The sequence below is a fragment of the Cygnus olor genome, chromosome 12 (genome assembly GCF_009769625.2).
Source record: "Cygnus olor isolate bCygOlo1 chromosome 12, bCygOlo1.pri.v2, whole genome shotgun sequence".
Lineage (NCBI taxonomy): Eukaryota > Metazoa > Chordata > Aves > Anseriformes > Anatidae > Cygnus > Cygnus olor.
This window is the reverse complement of record NC_049180.1, coordinates 5,238,165-5,260,181: the sequence shown is the minus strand read 5'-3', so window position 1 is coordinate 5,260,181 and position 22,017 is coordinate 5,238,165. Positions and strand designations below refer to the sequence as shown.

The window sequence follows — 22,017 nt, the reverse complement described above, 5'->3', positions numbered from 1 at the left end:
TCAGCTATTATCATTAAACAGATAAGTCAAATTTAAAAATGTAGACTTATTACTCAGGAACAGAAACAGTATATTTGATATATTAGAAATGCAGTTCATGTTGATCTCTCTATATTCGTTCATTTTTGCTTCAAAATTAACATTTATTTGATTAAAATACTTGTTTCTAAGTTTGAGTTTATTAAGCTAAATAGTATTAGAACATTCTAATAAAGAAGATTCAGCTAATCTTATCAGTTAATCTTACGGAGGAAGTTAATTACATATCCATCTTACGTATGACAGCTACATGTCTCATACGAACTAGGAAAAAAGTTGCATTGGTGCTGTTCTAAAGCACTGGTCAGGCTCTTTTGCTTTTAAAAGATATGAACTACTGCAAGTGTGTCTGCCTTCTGAAAAATGAATTTGTTGTCAGACTATTTTTTTAGTCTATTTTTTCACTAACCCTTTTTTTTTTTTTTTTAAAGTAGAATGAGAACAATGGATCTTCAGAAATTTCATTTGTACTTATTCTATGCTTGTGAACAACCTTTCAGGTTCTTTATAGTAATACCATACTAATGTATATTTTAAGAAGGCAGACAAACGTAACCTTCAAGAAGTCTTTTTAATATAACGGCTTCAATGGAAGAAAAAAACGTAAGGTCACAAGGAAAGGAACTTTGTTTTCCAAATCCGTGCTACAGTTTTTACAGGGTGAAAAATGGTATTTGACACAAGTATAGATGAAATTAATTCCCACAGACCAAACGAGGGATGAGCATCAAGAGAGGGGCCCGAACTGTTCTGGCTAGAAGGAACCTGTGAAGTGTCAGTTTCTATTTGCAGTATTTGCTTGGTTAAAATTAAGTATTTGGTTATTTTTGTATCTCCAAAAATAGTCCATGCCATTTGTTAAAGCCAGATACCCACCCAAACTGCACAACATGTAATGATGCATCCGAGACCCACCCAAGCTGCACTACGTGTTAATGATGTATCTGAGACTTCCACCCGGTTTCATGAAATACAAGAAGTGATTATTGCACAAAGTTTTGTGCAAGAAGCAATCATTCTGAACTGTACTCTGCAATTATTTCAAGATTTTTAATCTGACAAGAAAAACAGTGAAATAGTAAAACCTGTAAGGAAATCTCATCGGCACATATATTTACATCTTCACAGGAAAATACTGACTGTAACAGCATCCTCTGTGATCCCAGTTGTTACTTCCCGTGTCAAATCTTGCCAAAAGTAGCAAGCAAAGGCAGAGAGGCATGTTCCATTGATCTCAACATCATTTTGGGCCTTGTTCATGCAAATTTTTTTTTGGGTAAATTTGTCAGGTGAAAGTAATTGAGGTTTCAAGAGCTCACTCCAGAATGTGCTTACATATCGAATCAAGGCTATCTATTTATTGCTTTGTACTACTTAGTAAAACACAATAATTTCTATTGCACTGACTTTAAAATTTCTTGTATTAAATATTTAACTTTTATTAACTTGTTTATTTCTTACCTCTTTCTTTAGGCACTTCCGCATCTCACGGTCAATATCATTGCAATGGCCAAAAAATTTCAAAATGTTGTGCTAATAAGTTAGGGAGAAGAAAAAAAAAAAAAATACAATTCAAAGGTTTCTTCCTCTGAAGCCCTAAGCTTCTTAAAAGTCACTTGGATTTTGCAATATATCCTGGCTGTCTTTTCCACTTCTCTTTTCCTGAAAAATTATGCTTTTGTAACTTTTTTTTACTGAGTAGCTAGACGTTAGGTACTTCTAAACATCATTTGAAGCATGCCTATCTTGCTGAAAGTTTAAGGTACTCACCATGTTGTATTATCAGACTGAAATATGATACCTACACTGGAGCCATTAAGTCTAAACGTAGAGCATACATTTTATTGATCTAGGAATCAGTCTTACAATTAGCACTGGCTTCGTTAACATACAAAAACTCGGCGTTCTGAATTCATTTGTGATTTATAAAGACATAGGAAGATTTCCAGGCATCCTGGAGGCAAAGAACTCGGTGCTTCGTTATCCCTGCTATGTGAAGAATGTGTTGTGGGTCCAAAAGATGCAGCCACTAGACTTAAGTGACTGAAACATTAAAACTAGTATAAAAACGGGATGGTTAATGTTTCTCCAAATATCAAAGTTGAAAAGGATGCATTTATCATCTTTATGACGCAGCTCAACTATAGGCCTTGAGCATACTTAAGTGTTACCTAGTTTTCATTAGGGAAACTGATGCACATTTCTGTAGCTGATGAGAGCCTAGATGGATTTATAGAAACACGCTGAACACTATTAAGAGTTCAAATAGTGGGCAAAGACAGATGTCAGCCAATAGAACATGACTGAATTTAGGAGTGGGTTAATAAAGTTTATGACAGACACTTAACTATGGCAGTGCTATAATTAGCTTGTTTATACCTCTCTGCTTTATAAAGGGCATCAGATGACACCGAAGCAGTTGCATGTGATAAATGGTCACTTTACTTCAAGCTAATCTTGCTTCTAAAACATTTATATTTTAGCCAATGCAGATTTAATATTTTATTCTATTCTCACACTAGTATGTCCAATTTCAAGATGAGCACTCCACATTTCAAGCTAACTCCACTCTTACTAGTGCATACAGTGAGTTGAATCCACATCTATTTAGGCAGACTCCTAAACCGTCAACTCTTTTTGGCTCAGATTATGAGGGGGGGGAATTGTTTTTCCAAAAATAGTTATTACTCCCATTACAGCGATATGAGTGCAAGACAATATGCATTTCTTTCAGCTGCCATCTATAAAAATAAGTCTTTTTAAGGCACACACTTGGCATAAGAGCAGAGCTGTTAAAAAAAATAATCAAAATAATGACATCGAATAGGAATGCCATTAACCTCTCCCCACTAGATCTAAGACTTGATATAATGGGCAGGTCCTAGATTAGGAATAAAATAAATCAAACTGACTTTTGTGAAAATGCAAATACTGGACATACAATTCAAGATAAGGCTTTTCACCCCTCAGGAACATTAATTTAAATTATACATGAAGGATCTTCATATATAATGAATGCTGAAGGCCATTTCAGCATTTTGACAAAACAGCAGGTAGTCACTGATAACTATAATTAAGATCACACTCTTCAGATTTCAGTGACTTCAATTTCAAAACACTATTTCAGTACATTTCCTTTCAATTTTAAACAAAAACTTATTGCTTCCTTTTAAATGGTTGTGAAAGAAGCCATCTTCACTCCTTCTGTTCTGAGAGCACCAGCACAAATATGTTCTCATAGGCAAAAACAAGACTGACAAAAGCAATTCCTCTTCATGTAAAAAGATGAACTTCAAACCAAAACAAGAGAATATAATCATATGCATGACTGTATTATTGCTGTTCCTAATACCTTCCTAAGTCAAATTGGTCACAGAATCCTTTGAATCACTTTCAGTTCCAGCTCTCTATTAAACTCAAGGTAGCCTAATAAACTACATTAAAAATACATGTATATTAACATTCATTAAAAAAAAAAATAGTCAGCCATTACTTTCAAATAGTAAATGAGTATTTGTAGATTCAGGTCAACACATAGGAAGCCCAACTATGTATGTACCAACAAGCAGGACAAATCTGAGTGTAGTTTCTTTCCTGATTGGCTGTTTTCGCAATTATGAAAATTCAAGACATTTTAAATATATATTGCCTATCAGAGTTTTATTGCCCTCTTAACTGACAGTGGCAGTCACTAGATTTGGCAATCCTTTTGATACCGTAGTAGTTAATGTACAAAGAGTCTTCAAGCTTAATTCTAGCTACTAAGCACCTGTACAACATTAATGTTGTTTAAAAAAAATTCAACTAAGAAAAGATTAATAAAAAGAAATTCACTACAACCTCTCAAGTTTCCTAAAGCAACATTTTTAGGAAGACTAAAACTATAGAACTCAAGAAAGACAAACCTTACAATTAATATACCTTTTGATTTTAAAATTTGGAGATGTTCTACCCAAGAACTCTGTATCTTAGGTTTAAAAGATCTACATAGAGCATAGGAACAGAAAGACAATTGTGTAAGAAATGCTGTGTGTGAGACGTCATTAGCAGATCCAAGGTTGCTTACATTTCAAAACATTGCAGTAACAAAGATCAACAAAATAAAATTGCTGAACAAATCCAGTACAGTATACTCATTAAAACTGGATTTTGCAATTAAAACTGTTCTCTGTATTGTCGTCATGTAGAAATCATAAAAAATAGGTACTACTAAAGTTTTTTATACGTTAGTTTAGCTACTTTAAGATCAGATCTTCAAAAATGTTATCCCTCTTTCACCCAAACTTCTTCACTCATTTCATGTATTGTCAGCCTTGTTTTTCTTTCTGTAATGACTTTTGGAAAGATAAATTTAGAGTTCTGATCAAAACAGATAACCACATTATGAAAAATTATAAACATATCTGAACATGGAGGTGAAAATACTGTAGATTACATGTGATCTTATAAGCCATTGTATATTGTATTCATATCCAACATTTAAATATACTTTTGTCCACATGGAAAATAAAATTAAACTAACTTTTCATGTACTAATACATAAATATATCTGCACAGAACAGGTATTTAGAGTAACTCGGAGAACTGGGTATTATAAACAATAACGCAACAATGCTGCAGATAACTTTCAATGCAGGGGCTGACTCTTCTACATCTGAAGTTTACTACTGATCAAATTTTTAAAAAGGCTGCTAAATGAGGGAGAGGAAGTTTCTGTCTTGAACCAATGAAGGAGCTGTAGCTGCCTCAAGACAATTTGCTATTTTACATCCTAGTAGGTGCCTACTAAGAAGTAAAGTATCCATTCACATTTAGCTTTCCAAGCACTGAACGTAAGGCATGCTGCACGCCCTGATCCCCGTCGACGCATCTGCTTATAAATAGACTAACTCATCTGGCCTACGGACAGCTGGAATACAGAAATGCTGCAAGCATACAAAAAGACAGCATTTGAAGTTGCCTTTTTTGAGAGAGAAACACGCACGCACAGAGTACTAAAAGGCACAGAAATTATTTAATTTTTTTAGATAGGTCCATAGTTGTCAAGCACTAGCACAGAAAATTTAAAGTTTTATTTTATTTCCTACTGACATCACGGACAAAGTTTTACATGCAGTTGTCAGATACCTCTCCAGTGAAAGTATACTAGTTACATTTCCTGGCTGATCTGCCTAAAGGAGGTTTTTCTCTCTATGATCATATAATACTCTCACTAATTTATCTGACACTCATTTCCCATCCCACCCACTCTTTTCTCTGCTCAGAACTCCTTACCTCCTTGTGACATTTCTTGAGCAGACTGATAATTAGGTTACATTCTTCAGTGTGCAGATGAGGAGACAGGTCTGGATGCATCTTAGGTAGCAATGATGTTAGTAGTTCAAGGCCAAGAATCTGAGAAGATTAAACAATATTAAAATATGTATAAGTATAAAAAAGTATAAATAAGAGTTCAAGTTGACCACTTAAGAAATTATCACATATTATTATACAAAAAAATAAAAAATGCTGCTTAACATGCAAAGTTCATATTACACAGGTAAGGTAAGTAAAACCAGCACATGCCTTTTGTTTATCTGCAGAGCTCAAATATTAAGGTTTAACTGAGAGTTTATATTCTTTGTGATCAAAAAGGCTGAACGCAGTATTTCAGATGTGGCCTCAAGAACGCCAAGAAGAGGGGAATAGTAACTACCCTTGATCTGCTAGGTACGCTTCTAATGCAGCCCGATATGCTGTTAGCTTTTATTGCCGCAAGGGTGCACTGCTAAATCATGTTTAACTTCATGTCAGCCAGGACCCCCAGGTCCTCTTCTGCAGGGCTCTATGAGGCAGAAGCAAATTTGAGATTTTTTTTAAATATATATATATTATTTTTAAAAATATTATTTTAAAATTATTTACATTCCATTTAAAAATATACATATTCCCAGAAGTAATTTTCAAGATCTTTTGTTGCAAGGGATGATAATGTGATATAACAATGACCGAAATAATATGACAACTTTGTTGCAGAAGATCACTGTACCAGGGAGGGAAGTAAAAAACGTCCAGTTTGTACTAGGACAAGTAGACATCTTGACAAAATTCTCCTTGTATTAACCATACTGCCACTGAGTTAAATAGATCTCTTTTGGCTTGTTTATTTAGTGTTTTTTTCATTCCCCCTCCTCCCAAAGAGAGCAGCTTGCTAGCTGCAAGCATCAGGCAAATACCGCTACACCTTGTACTAAAGCAGTCATCGCTATTTTAACATTCCAACTAAGCAATCTAAACATGAGTACTCAGAGGTCAGATTTTACAATTGCAAACTTCCAGTGTTCAGCTGCGGTGCTGGCAGCTATGATCTACCCTTCTATTCCTAGAATACTCAAGTAATATATTTGGCTTGAGGAGCTATCTACACTAATTTACTCAGTATTTCCCATCATGCATTCTGCTTAACAAGAATTATATTCCCACAAGCAAACAAAATTTTAAAAATCCAAACAAGTTTACAAGCCTCTGGAGACCCACGAGAATACATTCGGCATCATGCCGCACAGACTTCCAGTCATTTATTTCAAGACTCTTCCCCCATGCTATCGGGAAGTCTAACATTACACTACGCACACTCCTAGCACAGAAGCTGGAAACCACGCAAGTTGCTTCAGCATTCAATTCAATAAATTAACAAACGAGCCTTTAGAAATATGACAGCAGGAGCATGACTGTAACAGCAAAGTGATTAAGAACCCTGCTGTGTTATTGCCACCAGCTTTTGATTGCACACCACACAAAGTCAATATGCTTTAAATTTATCAGTAGAATTTTTGATAGCACCAAAGTTAGCATTCCCTTGAGAGGATGACCTGCTCGATGACTGCACATTACTTTAACACGTACGAACCCGGTTGATTATTAAACCTCTTTATCATTCAGCCTCTGACTGCTCTTCCTAAAACTGTCATCTGAGCTGGCTGTCTCGGAAGAAGAAAGCAAGGGTAACGCTCTAGAGAAACAGGCAACATGCACATCACCATGTGCTAGAAAGTCAAAGGGAGCATTTCAAGGAAAATCATTCTTTCTAAACTAAGATTAGAAATCACTGCCATGTGCGCAAAGTTTTCTCAGAAAAGCTATCAATGCCACAAATAGGTAGCAATTACCACAGTTGTATTTCATCAGTTAAAAGCCTTCTAATGACACCTGACTCAAATGAATCCCCAATGGCACCTCTTACAGGTCACAAGACCAAGAAGCCACACCAGTTCACACATAGGTCAGTGCCCCTTACTTTATTTTTCATGTTACACTCCAATATTAAGATCTTTCCAGTTGTTACCAGATACAGCATGCAGTTCATGTAGGCTACCAGGGATTAAAATAAGACATCTTACAGAGGTCATGGAAGGCTTACCTGGAGCCTTCAAGTACTTTTGAAGTTCACGACTGAACAGTGTTATCAGTGCTAAATATTATATTTATGTTTAGGAGTGTCAGGTGAGCCAGCAATCTACAAATCATCACATAAGGCTAAAATATTTTTGTCAGAGGGGAATGACTAAAAGAGAAAAAGAGTTTCAAGGGTAACAAAAACATGTATGATAAAGGAGAGTATGAGCTGTTAGTTTCCTTAGTTGCTTTTTAATAATGCTCTAACATAAAATGAAAATAGCAAGTTGCCGTCTTACTAAAATTTAAGTCCACATGGACAGAATTTTATATAGGTGATAGCTCATAAGGACACTAAGTATGAAAAAGTACTAAAAAAGTAAGCAGAAAGATTGGGAAAAAGCCATATAAATCACTCTGAGGAAACTATTAACCGAAATGCTGGATAAAGAATGTCAGCATAAACATGAAATTGCTGTAGAAGAAATATTAGCAGTAAAGTAGAGGAAAAATATTAGGAAAATACAGCAATTATTTTAAGAGGAAAATGGACTGTAGAATGCTAAGCAAACATTAATATCTGAAGCAAATATTTGGAGAGAAGTATTTAGATGAACCTTCTACACAAACACACAGACATATTTCATTGGGTTGCAAAAAAGCGTTCTGCCCTTCAATGTGTTTTATATGAGATTCCGAATTCTGCAGTTTGTCCTTCCCTGTTAAAAATTAGAGTATAAATTTAGCTAAATGATTTGGTTGAAGTGTTGTAAGAACTAAGACCTAACTGCAAATTTCTATAAACTATTAGCCTCTGAAGGTGGAAGAGATGGATAAAGATGATTGCTTTTGTCAACCTCCTCAACCAGTTTCTAAATCTACACTATCCTTCAGGGAAAAAAAGAATTAAAAGTGCAGTTCATCTTAAAGCGAGGAAAATAAAGGATGTTCTAGCTTTATGGTTTCCAATATAAAACAGATTTTTAAAGAATCAAAAGCCTTAGTATCTCTGACAATGATACTTAATTTCCAGTGATGACACTTTTTGCTTAGAAAAATAATACCTGGAAGATAATCCTCGCACAAGCCATCTTGAGTACTATGTATATCAAATCACTAAAGACTTCCTAACAGGAACCAACATACAAATTATTGAGAATTGACACCCATCCCTAATCTTTAAACCTATCTACACACTTGTTCAATTTGTCAAATATTGATTTTTAATGCACAGAAGGAATGTGCAAGTATTATGGAATTGCAGATACCTAGCCAGTAGTCGGTAACCAAAAGGCTGTCCCAAAAGAAGAGGCCAAGAACACTGCATGCACTTCACTCACACGTCTGTTAAGACAACAAGATCTAGGATGAAGTGCTTGTTGCTCTCCAGTCGCTAGCTTCTCCTCCTGACCTCCTTACAGGAAATATCTAGACGTGGGGAGAAGGAAGGGGCTTTGTACATTCCCTCTTCTTTCCCAAATGAAGCGTAAGACCAGCACATCAGGAATCCAGGGAAGAAAAGAATACAGTTTCTTTCTCCTTTTCCCAGAATCTCCCATAATGAAGAACCAATTAGTTCCCCTGAAGTAGAAGGAAAAGTAGATGAGGTTGCCTTTTTAAGCTCACTGATTACCCTAATGCTTAATATTTCCATGTTTAGGAGAAAACTATTGAAGTTTCAATTTAGGCAAACGTTTTCCTCAGATTTTTTCCATATTTCATTAGAATGTGTTAAAAGGCTATTTTTTTAAACCAAATTTTGCAATTTTTTTCCATTTAAAAAGTTGCACGTGTAAGTCTTTTATTTATTTTTTCCAAGTTTCCAAAGACAATAGTAAAGAAAAAAAGAAGCAGAAATTCACACAGTGATCACAAAAAAAAGACTAATAAAAGTAAAACGTAAATCCTTGTTTGTCAACACTGAAGATGAAAACTGCAGCTAACTGCATCCTCATCATTACTCACTACGATCCTTAACCCGAAGCACTGAGCTTTCTACAGCACCACAAAACGCTTACATTTGCTGCACACACTCAAGTAACACCCACGGGGCAGCACTGCGACCAAGAATACACTAACAGAGGAGGGAAAGGCAAGCAGACCTACAAACTCCTAGAAAACCACTGTATCCCGTGGGTAACATTCATTTTGCACTTTATTTCACTGTCCAAGTCGAGTAAGCCCTCACATTTTGGTCCCAAGTTCTCAGTTACACAACGTTGTCCCCTTTTACTGGATCATTTGATCACAATTTCTGCATTCCTAGTATTATCAGTCATAGACATTAACTTATGAATGTTTCTGATGATAGCTCAGAGTACTCAGAAGATTCAGTGAAGTGAGAAATCACAGTTGATTAACATGAATTCAAAAACCTGGGGAACTCTGATCTAAGGACCCTGTTTTCAGCTTTCAGTAACAGTTAACATCTTCTAGATCAGGGTATTCTAGTGTCATTCTATGCTGCTACTCTTAGGTTGCCAGTAGGCACGCTGAGAATGACCCTTAGCTTGCCAACATTTCCAATAAATTATATGGTGAATAAACACCTTCACTTTAATAAATAACTTTTGGCTAAATCTTATAAAAAGTAGTCATGATCTCTTAAACTTCAGTCTTCAAAACCACGCACTGGTTTTCCAATATCATATATTAGAATGGAGGGGGATTAATAATTTAGATACATATTTTTGAAGACTTGTAAGCAGCAAGGAAACACAAAAAAGGGGTGTGGGGGAATGATGCCACATTAAAATTTTCTTTATAGATTCTACTTACTTTCTCTGAGCCTAAAGAATAAGAAAATAGTCTGACAAACAAGATTGAAATTCATTTTAACTTTTTCATGACCGCCTTCTGCCCACAATTAAACATCCTTCCCATTACTCTTAGCAGTAAATGCCTGTTAAAGTGAGATCGTACCCAATTTCACACTTACCAAAGCAAGTAAAGAAGGCGTTAGTCCTAATGAATGAAACAAGCTGCACACCAAATTGAATACCAAGTAATTTCCACTGTTTCATTTCTGACTAAAGTAATAGATCAACTAAAGCACAATAGGGCATTTTCATCTCTTATGGATTACCTAAGGATTTATTCATACAACAAGCATCAGTGTAGCAAAGGTACAACTAATGGTATATTTTTATTACAATATGCAGTAAGTTACACTGTACAATACATCACTACATCACAAGAGATTATAGATGTGATCTCCTTCTATTCCTGCTGCCTTCCCACTATGAAGGATCACATTTTATTCTTAGATACTCAAAAGCTACTGATCATGATCAGCTTGGCTGTCCTGTATACATAAACCCCACGTTCTTCTTCTTCAAATTCAAGAGTCCTTATAAAAAGAGACCAAGTGGAGAGTTACAGATCACGTTCCTCGGCAGACTAATTGCAGCACTATCTTGGTACTACAGCTCCAACTGCGCAAATGCATATTTTCTTACAAGAGCATTCATCCATAGTTTTCAGGCGTTTAGGTAAACTGGACTGCAAGATTGTGCTATTAACAGACCTATTACATTAGATCTCAGAAGGAAAATAAGACTATTCAGACAAGAATGACAAGACCCAGGGAGTATAAAATTAAAGCATGCCAAAAGATGAGGCACTGTTGACAAATTCCTGTTTTGTGCAAGCTGCTCTTGTACTTCAGTTGCCTCCACCAGACCAGGCTTCACTTCATTGCTATTTCATTCTCTTCCCAATCAGGCAGGTAAGATGACCAAAATTTAATAACTAGCAGAATTTCCTTGCCTACTGTACAAGCATTTTCCCAGTCGTGAGAGAAACAGATGAAGAGGACCACGCTCCCATCAGAGCGCAACGCCCCATCCCTTGAGCACCAGGAGCTGCTCAAGGAAGCTGCACAGCAGTTGGCAGAAGGCAAACGCTGCTAGCGTTACACACCTCCGCTATAAGGAGAAAGGCGCTGCTGCCCCTAATTACCAGCACTTACGCAGAAGAGGCCCAGAGACAGCCCGCACTGCTTTCAGCCCGTGGCTCTCAACACTCCCAGGAGTCCTTAAAGTACTGCGGGGGCACGGGAGGAAAAGCCCAGGGAGCTGTGACGGGCAGTCCCTTGCTCCCTGACAGAACAACGGGGCTACGGGGAGCCCTCCTCGAGCCGGGACTGAAGGCGTGAGGCGAGCAGGGGCACCCAGAGGCCGGCCCCAGCACAGGCCAGGACCAGGACAAGGACACGGCTCCTCAGGCCGAGCTGCGCAAAGACACTTCCCCACAGGCCCCTCTTTCCTATAAAGGAGCCTCTCCTCAGAGCCTCTCCCCTCAGAGCCACCCCCGCACTTACTCCGCTCCCCAGGGCCGAGCCCCCCAGCGCCGCCCCACAGCACCGCCCCCGCCTCGGTCCCGGCCGGAAGCCGCCTCAGTGCGCCCGGCGGGAAGGGGCCGCGCGGAGCGGGGCTTCCTGCCATTGGCCCTCCCGAGCACGGCGCGGCGTCTGATTGGGCGCTTCGAAAGGCGGGCGGCGGTTGGCGGGGCGCGAGGCGGGCGCGCTACTAGTGCTGCTGCTGCTGCTGCTACTGCAGCTACTGCTGCTATTGCTACTGCTGCTGCCAGTGGTGCTGCAGTGGGCGGCATTGCGTGCCCCCCTTGCGCCCGCTGCCTGAGGCGCAGCGGGTGAGCCGTAGCGCCGGGCTCCTGCCCCCTGCCCTGACAGGAGCGGGGCCGGCCGGCTCTGCTCAGAGCCCTCAGCACTCCCCCCCCCTACGCCCCCCTCACGGGTGAAATATTTAATATTTCCTTTAATCTTTCAATTTTTCAGGTGTTTTTCGTCATGGATGAGGTCGTCGCAGAGTACATCCGCAGGACCGTGCTGAAAATCCCCCGCGATGAAATTATGGGCGTGCTGCGGAAATGGGGCTTTCTGTCCGAGACCCAGCTGGGCGCTATAAACTTCCGTCAGACCAAAGAGAGCATTTCTCAGGAGGTTGTGCAGCTCTGTGAGGTAATCCTGCTCCTCGGGGCTGCCTGTCAGCGACCGGCAGAGCACGTGTTGGAACGCCAGTGGTTAAAATGGATTTTATTTGGCCATAATCCAGCATTAAGTAATAGGTTGTAGGCTGGGAAATGTCAAGCTAAGCTAGTAACAGTCTTAGTTTTGCAAGGTTGGTAGGAGTGCAGGGTTGGCCCTTACTGAACGTGGAAGTATGTGTTTGGAGCCATGAGGTGCATGAGGTAGTTTAAGATCACGGTGTCAGCTCATTAAAAAATGAGGATGTTTCTAAACTATAAAATGAAGGCGTTGATTGAGATGTCTACTCTTTATATAATGCTAGTGAAAATCTCTTTAATACAGGTAGTAACAGCACTAGTTTCTGTCTGCTGGAGCCTCCTGTATAGCATCTTTAGTGCTGTAGGAATGATCAAACATGCTATAATCATTCTTATGATTATCATTCAAGTCTTACGAGGAGCGGCTGAGGGAGCTGGGTTTGTTTAGCCTGGAGAAGAGGAGGCACAGGGGAGACCTCATCGCTCTCCATAGGTACCTTAAAAGAGGCTGTAGAGAGGTGGGGGTTGCTCTATTCTCCCACGTGCCTGGTGACAGGACGAGGGGGAATGGGCTAAAGTTGCACCAGGGGAGGTTTAGGTTGGATATTGGGAAGAACTTCTTTACTGAAAGGGTTGTTAGGCATTGGAATGGACTGCCCAGGGAAGTGGTTGAGTCGCCATCCCTGGAGGTCTTTAAAAGACGTTTAGATGTAGTCCTTAGTGATATGGTTTAGTGGAGGTCTTGTTAGTGTTAGGACAGAGGTTGGACTAGATGATCTTGGAGGTCTCTTCCAACCTAGACGATTCTGTGATTATTTTGCTGTGTAAGCATATACTTGCCATTAGCTCATATAAATATAAAATTTTGAGGATTTCCACAGTTTTGTATATTCAATGGTTCTCTCTAGAGCTCTCTGGGGCTATATATACCTGGGCTGACACTTGAGTGTTCTAAATTTCCATGCTGCTCCTTGTGAATTAAACATAGACAGGTTTGTGGGGTTTCTTGTGTTTTTGTTTGTTGTTGTTTGTTTTTGTTTTGTTTTCACTCCCATTTTAATGTCACTTGCTTGTTTTTTGGGGAGGATTTTCATAAGTTCAATTTCTTGAAAAATTTCCTTGTCTAGCACTATTTCCATTCTGCGCACTGCAAGCAGAAAAGTTTTCTGATCTGCTACTTCTGTACTCTGACTCTGGTGTAACAGGACTATATATAGTATCATAACCCAGATGTGACAGATACAGTTAATATTGATACATCTTAAATTCTGTAGCTTTTGTATAGTTCTCTTTGAATTTCATACTGAGATTATTTGCCACAAAAGGATTAAATTAATTACTAAGTTATTCTTAGGATCAGAATTTTAGAACTATATGTTTTTGAAATACTTGTCTATAACAAGTAGTGTCATAGTTTCTTACATCTTTTTATGCTTTAAACATTAAATGAAGAACCAAGCATGTTAAAATTCCCAACAGTGAAATACTAGTCAACTTTGCATACCGTCATTAACACCCCTTAATTTTACTTTCTAATTGCTTGTACATCAGACTAGAAGGACGATGTTGTTGCTATTGCTGCAGAAGAAACACTTAACCCTGCCAAAATAGCTTTCATTATTGATATCTCAAAACCGTATTGTATGTATTGGGACCATCTTTGGTGTCTTAGAGGAGAGCGTGGATACTGTGGACCTAAGTGCAGTGTGATTTAAACTACCTGTCCTGAGATTTTTCACGTCAAATAGCGCAATAGAGCGTTCTGGAAATGCAGGAGAGTCACCATGCTCTGTCATTTTTCATTCCAGGAAAATTCTGCAGACATAAAGCAAGCAGCCATTCTGGACGTAATTTGTAAGTAAAAATGAATAAAAATAACTTCCTTTTTCCTTTTATTGAATAACTTGCTAACTCCTTTAATTACGTGGCAAGTGCCTTAATAAGGCATGGATGCATTTGTTGGAAAAAGATGACATTTTAGATTAATCCTATTGAATCTGACCTTTTTTTTTTTAATTTCCAAAGTTCTAAATCAACAAAGCATGTTTGTTTCTCCTAAATTCTAAATAGATGTCAACTGCAGTAAGTTACACCCAGAACACAGCTATAAACGTAGAGACTTCTCCAGTTTGCACTGAACCCTAAAATAAGTAACATTTTGCTCCAATAGGGCATGACATGGCCAAAAACTGTCAGCAAATACTCCGTGTGGAAATTTCACTCCAATACTAATTCCTATCTTGATTAGAAGAATCATTGGCTTATATAACACTCTGCACTTCTCAGTTTTAGTTTAGATTGACACTTGGTTGTTTTAGGTCAAGTGCTTCTTTAAAACATTAAATATCCTTTATTAGTTGCTTAACTAAATTACAAGAGATCTTCCTATCTCTTTTAATTAAAAAAGTATTTGGCTTTTAGGTTTGCTATTGATGGTAGTTAAGAATGCTGAATAAATTATATTGACTTATCGGAAGTAATGACCTGGTCATAAAAGTAGAAAATGATTTGTTCTTTTAATTACTTTTTGATGATAGATGATGTTATTGACCAATTCCTGTTTTTCCTAGACAACAACATCTATCCCAACAAAAGAGTGTGGAGTGTTTACCAGATGAAAAAAACAGGTAAAGTACCTTTCCTTGCTATTACTGTCCTTAGCAGCTTACTGCAGTGCTGCCTCATACCATATCTTTTAAATAAAAATATAGTCTGTTACGGATTTATCTTTAATATTTTTCAAATACTTTTAATTTTAATCTTTCTAGCAATTATTGGAAAGTAATTACTAATCAAATAGTAACATATATAACCCTACATATATATCAATAATGAGGCTCATTTAATATACAGATTTTCTAAAAAGGCTATGCAACGTCAGCATTTTTCTCCTTAATATTGTTTCAGCAAAACTGTGAAAATATCTCTTAACTAGTTCTTATAAACAGAATTCTGTGATATCTTTTTTTTATAAACAGAATTTATTTTCTTGTTTAACAGGGGAAGAAACAGACTTGTTTGACTTTACAAATTTCAAAAAAAAGTTTAAAAGACGACTTCAGTCAGCTTTGAAAAATGTAAGAAAAAAATCCATTCTAAATTTGTTGCACAGGTTGGGTGTTAGTGGATTGTTTCCGTAAGATTAGTGAGATACTTTTTTTTTCTTACAATCTGCATCAAAATGAAATGGAATTATTCATTTGGGAATAGTAAGAATGATAAGAAGTGCATGAGAAATAGGAAAAATTTATTGCGTATTTGTTTTATTAAATTTACAGTTATGCTGGAGTGAAATAAAATATGAGTTTGCCTTAAAATATGGCATTAAAAATAGTTTCTGATTTTAAAGTGACATTTTGTGATGGTTGTGAGAACTTAGCTGTGACATTTTATATTACAATGACTGAAAGATCTCTGTCAAGAGCAAGAAGCAGTTTCAAGACTACAAAAATGAGCATGATAAGAAAAATCTTGAAAGGAGGTGCTATAATCTTACTGTTTTTGCTGAGCAATTTGTAGAAGTCTTTCCTTTAGCTTAATTGCTTTGTTAAAGCCAGGGAGCAGAAGAATGCCTCTGAATAATTAATCACTTCTTGACACAAAGTATTCTCACTGGCAAACAGTAGAGGGCAACAAATACAGATCAGACTAACAAGTAATCATATTTAGTTCATAAAGCTCAAATAAGATTTGCAGTATCTTCATTTAAAGAAAGGGGGAAAAAAAAGCCTCCTTTACAAAAAACTTTGAGAGGTGATATTGGTCCACATGTTCAAACAGTTTCCAACCTACTTGTACAAAGAGCTTGACTGTGTGCCTCCGTCAAAGCAATTTTTTTTGTTAAGGAAGTGTTCCCACTGTTGTCTCCCAGACTGAGTCAACATAGAAAGCAGCTGAAAGTAACAGTAACTGAGGTGCAATTCTACAAGAACAGGAAAAGGAATACTCCGCAAAATTCTGACTGTGCATTACCACTGAACAGTGGTAAATAATATGTTCAGGTCTAAAATAGCTAAGCTGATCAAAAGTTTAGTTTCTCAAATATCAGACATTTGAAATATTGCTACTTGTCCTCCATTTAAATAGACACGTTTTTGTTGTGTTGCTCTTTTCCCAAAAGACAGAATCGGGATTTTTGTAATAAGTTATTTCAGTTCCCATTGATATACATGTTCTTCTGAAGGGGGAAAATAAGCCATAGTACAGTTTGAAAGGTGACTTTTTTTCTTTTTGTGAGATTATCATTTTCCTGTGGAAATTTGATTTAAATACAATCCTTACCACACTAGCAGGATTTGTTTCTTATTCAAGCAGTCGTATAGTATGTTGTGTTGGGTCTTGTGATTGCAGGCTTAATGATTTAATTTTTCTGGACACCTGCATTTTGCATTTCAAGCAAAACTTTTCTTTTTCTATTCAGGTCACCATCAGCTTTCGCGAATATGAGGATAATGCAATCTGGATTAGAATTGCCTGGGGAACACCATATACAAAACCAAACCAGTACAAAACCAGCTACGTTGTATACCATTCACAGACTCCCTACGTCTTCATTTCTGTCTCTGTGCTTAAGAGCAACTTACCTCTGCTATGTCAGGTAGAGAACAAAACTGTGTAGACCCTGACTCCACCACAGTCTTGTGGATCTATAATTCTGTTAGCTTCTAAAAGGAAGGGTAAAGATTGGTCACTTAATGAAATCTTTTAATTTGCATGAGATTTTTCTCCCCTTAGGTCTTGAGTTAAAAAAAAAGGGTGGGGGGACACGACTCTACCTTTGTGACCTTTAGAATGTGCATCATGAATAAACTCAGTTTATTGTGATTTTTGCTGATCTTAAATTATTCTATTTTAATCAAATGTTAGGCAATATTCAGTTAAATTGTCTTACAGAAGTTGAAGTTAAATCAACATAGTTAACAGTTCTTGAAGTTAAACAATGTCAAGAATTAAATGCATGAGCTCATCAGGCAATGTTACTAACTTTTTCCATAAAATCGTGATGATCGGTGTTTGTAGTCTTCATCTGTTTAGCAGATGCCTGTAGTAGTGATTTCATTATTTTATTAATCTGCTTTATTTATTTATGTATTTTTATCTGATAAGGCTATCTGATTATTTGGTTAATCCCCCCAATGCTTTGTAGATTAACTTAACCTTTGTAAGCATCTATGCAACATCTTTCAGACATGAGTCCTGCTAGTTAAAGAGCAGTTGCTCCCCTTGAAACAAAAACATCTCAAAATGTCTAGAAATACTATCTTTTTCTATACTATAAACACAGTGATAATTAAAGCTGATGTTAAAACAATTTTAATTTTTATTTAAAGGCACTGATTGTTGCTTCCAATTACCATGACATCCGTGAAATGGAGCTTCGAAGTCATTGTTTAAACTCCCTTAAAGATATTGTGTTTAAGAGATATAGCCAGGTGAGCCGCTTCACAAGTACATCCTAAGATGAGTCTTGCTTTTTGTTTCAGGCCTAGTTCTCACCCCCTAGCAGGGGAAAAATTCACCTCTTCCAAGAGATCATCAAGTTACAATAATATTGAACTACTGAGGTGGACAGCTTTTCATTAAGGTAACATTACAGTGGTGATGTAATTACTTGGTATCCCACTTACTCTTTATTATTCCTGATGGTTAAACTTAGTCTATGTGCCTGACCAATTCAATCCTAGGACTTTTTAGCATTGTTTCATTAGGCTTCTTAGAGTAATGATTTGGAAGCTGTTAGAATGGACGCTTACTCTGCTCACCCATGTAATGCTTGTAATTAGGGAAATGTTCACAAATATCGTAGGATGAGGATTGTTTACTCAAAATAAAGCTAGGCTTTGTACTCTTGTAGTCAAAAATTGGAATACTCACTTGCAGAACAAGAAGTGAAAAGAAATCTGGAAAGTTCTTTTCAGCTAAAGCCTGTAAAAGCAGAAGTGAACTAAATTATTTTTTTTTCCTTTTCATTTTTTCCCAGAACTTCCAGACCCACTATCCAAAACAAGAAAAGAACGTAGCCACGGAAAATGGTATGTGTATTTGAAATTAAATAGAAGTTTGAATGTCATTAGTTGTAAGGTTTGCACTTTAAAATATCTGGCTTATGAAATGAGATTCATAATAGGGAATGTGCTTGTGTTACATTGACATATTATCCATCCCTGGATAATATGGGTATCACTAGGAGAGGTAAATATTTTCCCTGTGACTATCATTGGACGCATGTTTATGAAAGCAAGAATATGCAATCAGCAGTATCTCCTTTCCTGTTAGCTTGTTTTCTTTCTTGGTAAGGAATGAGAATACACGTGATGCAAACTACCTTATGAAACAGATACTGATGAATTCTTTAAAATTATTTCCAATTTTTTGTTTGAGCATTCACCTGATCTGAAAAGTAATATTTATATCAGCTGGAATGGTTGTCTTTTTTTTGGTTTGTGTTTCTGATTATATTTTTTTCCTCTTTGCTTCCCTGCTTTTTCCCCTGCAGTGGATGTAAGGATAATTCAAGAAGACAAAAGTGAGAAAGAAAGAATACAGAGAGTGAATCGGGAAGTTTTTGGTGATGGTCCCCAACCCAAACTCGAATTTGCACAATATAAGGTAGTGAAGTCAATAAATTTTGCTTTATTTTTCTGTAATTTTAATATAGTTATAGCTACGTTAAATTGCAAATAATAAATACGGTATTTATTCAAACTTCAAGGAAGACATTTTAAAATAAATCAGTTAAAACTAGCATTGGAAACAGATTTGCATCGAGACTTGGTCAGAACACTAGATCATGTTTCAGTCTTTCAACCTTGTTAATTATGCATTTTGACTTGGTTTTGTAGTAAAGCTAGACTTAAACCTGCTATGTTTTGAGGCATGAGAAATGATGGTTACTCGAAGTACATTTAAAGCTCACGTTACATATAACACCATCATTTAACTTCATGGATAATGCTGATTTTATCTGATAAACAGATACATTGGAAACTCTGAGAGATTCTTAATGATTTGCTGTGTTCTTGAACTGGCTGTCACTTCCACCAGAGAACTGTTTACCACAGGGTGGCACCCTCTGATTTTATTAACAAAATATTTCTCCAACTAGAATCATGTTACCATTAAGAAATAATTTAAAAAAAAAAAAAAAAAAGGTGATTCTTCTACCTCATTGTTAACCTGTTCAAACTCATTTGATAATTTCAGAGATAACAGTAGTTTCATAAACACTTAGTATGCTGAAACTTGCAGAACGTCTTTGTGACCTCATTGGCTAGTAATCACTTTTGTACTTGACTCAAAAAGTTTGAAGATAAAAATTAAATATGTCTATTGTAACTGAGTTGAAATGTTACTTACAGCTGTAACTACTCATAGTGATGTACAAGCTATTTGGCATACAGCTGTACAGTTTTTGCCTCTGAGTGTGTCATGTCATACAGACAATGCAATTTCTTTTCCAATGTAAATGATTTTATGATTCCCCAAATATTACACCGTTTGGATAACAAGCGCATAAAATGCACGCATTTCTTATACTGCCTGGAAATTTTGTGTTAACAGCTTGAGACAATGTTTAAAAGTGATCCTAAAATGGATGTTTTGGAGAGAAGAGAGCCATTCAGATGTCTGGTCAAGTTTTCTAGCCCAGATCTTCTAGAATCACTGAAATCCTTGGCGCCAGCAGGTAAGTGTTCCAACTCTGTAAAATGCAGGAAAAATCCACGGAAATATTTTAATCATTTTACTTGCTTCTTGTACCTTGTATAAGAGAGAGTCTGCATGGTTTAGAAATGCATAGAAATTTGGTACAATAAAAATGTTACCACTATAAAACCTCACATCTAAACACATACCTGTTTATTCTTAACAGTTTACATGTAGATACTCAAGCTGTGTTTTCAATTATGTGACAATTATGAAAGGTAAATATTGGCTGAGTTAAGCTATAATTATCTGTTTCTCTCTACAGGTATGGCTGATGCCCCTCTTTCGCCACTACTCACGTGCATACCACAAAAAGCTAGGAATTATTTTAAAATTAGAGAGAGGAAGGGTGTCCTTCCAGGAAGCTTTGTAAGCCCTTAATTTAAACAGATTTTTTTTCATATCGAAATACACAATTTGTTTGCTACTGATATTAATCTAAATAATAATAAAATTTAAGATTTTAAAATTCTAATTTATTCTTTGATATTCCCTTAAAAGCTTTTTGTTTCTGGCTTCAGGCTAGCCCTTAAAAAATAAAAAGCCGGTATTTGTGAAGTTTAAATCATGATTATTTTAAATTTAAATGTGATGAGTGCTCTTACCTGTACTTGCTATTAGAAGCTAAAGCCTAATACAGATACAGTAAGACGTGTGTAGCTGTTCAGTTTACTGTCAGGGGTATAGATGGCTACGGTAGTGTAGGTGGCCTTCTTATTTTTGCTGCAGCACAGCGATGAAACGGAACACGTGCGCCATTTTAAATACGTGAACAATCCCATTCAAATAAGTGGAACTACGAGTCTGCTTCAGGCCAGGCATGTTTTTGTCTTAGTAAATGAAAATTATGTTTAAAGATGATTGCAGGGCATGGGGTAGAAGAGACTCTGGGAATGAAGAAATCAGTAAGAAGTTTCCATCTAGCTTTACTGCATTTTAATTCAAATTCAGTGTTTTTACTCACCAAGGGCAATAGCCAACAATAAATACTTAATTTAAAAATTATAGCTATTGGTATTAATCTCATGAAATATTATCTTAGAGGAATACAGTGAAATTGGCAATAATTTTCTTTTGAGATATTCCGTGTTTTAGTGTGTGTTTTTCATTGAAGACTTGATCCTTCTGCAATCTTTTCATGCTACCACTTTTTTGAGCATGGGGACGTAAGGATTGCAGAACGGAGATGGCAACATTCAGTGGTGCAACCAATGGCTTTACAGTGGAGTTCTTTAGCTCTGGTAAACAGTAATTTGTTATATATAGATATTTTTATGTAACTTGCTGTATTATTTCTAATATAAGATATAGCTTTGGTCTGAAGATTCAGTTACAGTGAATATATATTTGTTTCTTAATTCTGTTACCTGGAAGCTTATTGTACGGGTCCTTTGTGTCCATGGATTTCCAATTCACTTCAGATATGTTGATATGAAGAGACAGTCTCTCAAAAAACCTTCATGGCAGAGCGTAACTGTTTTCAAAGGTTGCATGGAAATGTTTTTTTCATTTCAAACTGTAAATAAATGTGTAAACAAAGTCCTCTCCTAGAAGTTTGTTTGGCATGGCTTACTGAAACATGACATAGCAGATACCAGATTCCTGATTTCGCCATCTCTATATAGTGTGTAAGAAGTTAGGAATACCCGCCAGTGACAGATTTTTTTAGCACTTCCACCTGTGATTTCAATGTCATCTTGACCAAATACTTAGCATAGCATTAGGTGTCTGAAACAAGTCCAGGTTTTGTGTGACACAGAAGCCTACATCCATTAAGCGTTGGCTCTCAGTGTCTCACGCTTACCTCCTCAAACTCCATTCCAGGAGTCGGACCCATTAAGCTTCTGCTGTGCATTTCAGGCTGTGCAGTGTTCC

At 36.9% G+C, this 22,017-nt stretch overlaps 2 protein-coding genes across 6 annotated transcripts in view; one reads left to right on the top strand and one right to left on the bottom strand.

Annotated features, from left to right (window-relative positions):
• The window catches only part of CMC2 (C-X9-C motif containing 2), an 88,617-nt gene extending 76,720 nt beyond the window's left edge, over positions 1 to 11,897 (bottom strand). Inside the window, exons 1-3 of one of the 4 annotated variants that reach the window (XM_040571613.1) lie at positions 11,735 to 11,858; positions 5,314 to 5,433; positions 1,501 to 1,572 (exon numbers count right to left, since the gene is read on the bottom strand). In XM_040571613.1, coding sequence (XP_040427547.1) covers positions 1,501 to 1,572; positions 5,314 to 5,394 — 153 coding nt within the window. In that variant the 5' untranslated portion in view covers positions 5,395 to 5,433; positions 11,735 to 11,858. Of the gene's footprint in view, positions 1 to 1,500; positions 1,573 to 5,313; positions 5,434 to 11,334; positions 11,678 to 11,734 lie in introns of those variants that run through there. The other 3 variants (XM_040571615.1, XM_040571611.1, XM_040571612.1) reach the window with 3 other exon arrangements.
• A 28-nt stretch (positions 11,898 to 11,925) lies between these two features.
• On the top strand, positions 11,926 to 21,681 carry CENPN (centromere protein N). 2 transcript variants are annotated; one of them, XM_040571610.1, is made up of 11 exons: positions 11,926 to 12,063; positions 12,209 to 12,391; positions 14,247 to 14,292; positions 15,009 to 15,065; positions 15,439 to 15,515; positions 16,859 to 17,035; positions 17,769 to 17,870; positions 18,419 to 18,470; positions 18,935 to 19,047; positions 19,999 to 20,122; positions 20,408 to 21,681. In XM_040571610.1, exons 2-11 carry the CDS (start codon positions 12,221 to 12,223, stop codon positions 20,521 to 20,523), a joined length of 1,035 nt encoding a protein of 344 aa, XP_040427544.1. In that variant the 5' UTR covers positions 11,926 to 12,063; positions 12,209 to 12,220; the 3' UTR covers positions 20,524 to 21,681. The 2 variants fall into 2 exon arrangements, with proteins under 2 accessions (XP_040427544.1, XP_040427543.1); XM_040571609.1 differs by having other exon boundaries at positions 14,976 to 15,065.
• The last annotated feature ends 336 nt before the right edge of the window (positions 21,682 to 22,017 follow it).

Excerpts from the sequence above, each read along its gene's own strand:
- CENPN (XM_040571609.1), top strand. The coding sequence starts at position 12,221 with ATGGATGAGGTCGTCGCAGAGTACATCCGCAGGACCGTGCTGAAAATC. Across the intron at positions 12,392-14,246 it reads AGGTTGTGCAGCTCTGTGAG|GAAAATTCTGCAGACATAAA; the intron begins GTAATCCTGCTC and ends TTTTCATTCCAG. Across the intron at positions 14,293-14,975 it reads AGCCATTCTGGACGTAATTT|ATGATGTTATTGACCAATTC; the intron begins GTAAGTAAAAAT and ends TTTTGATGATAG.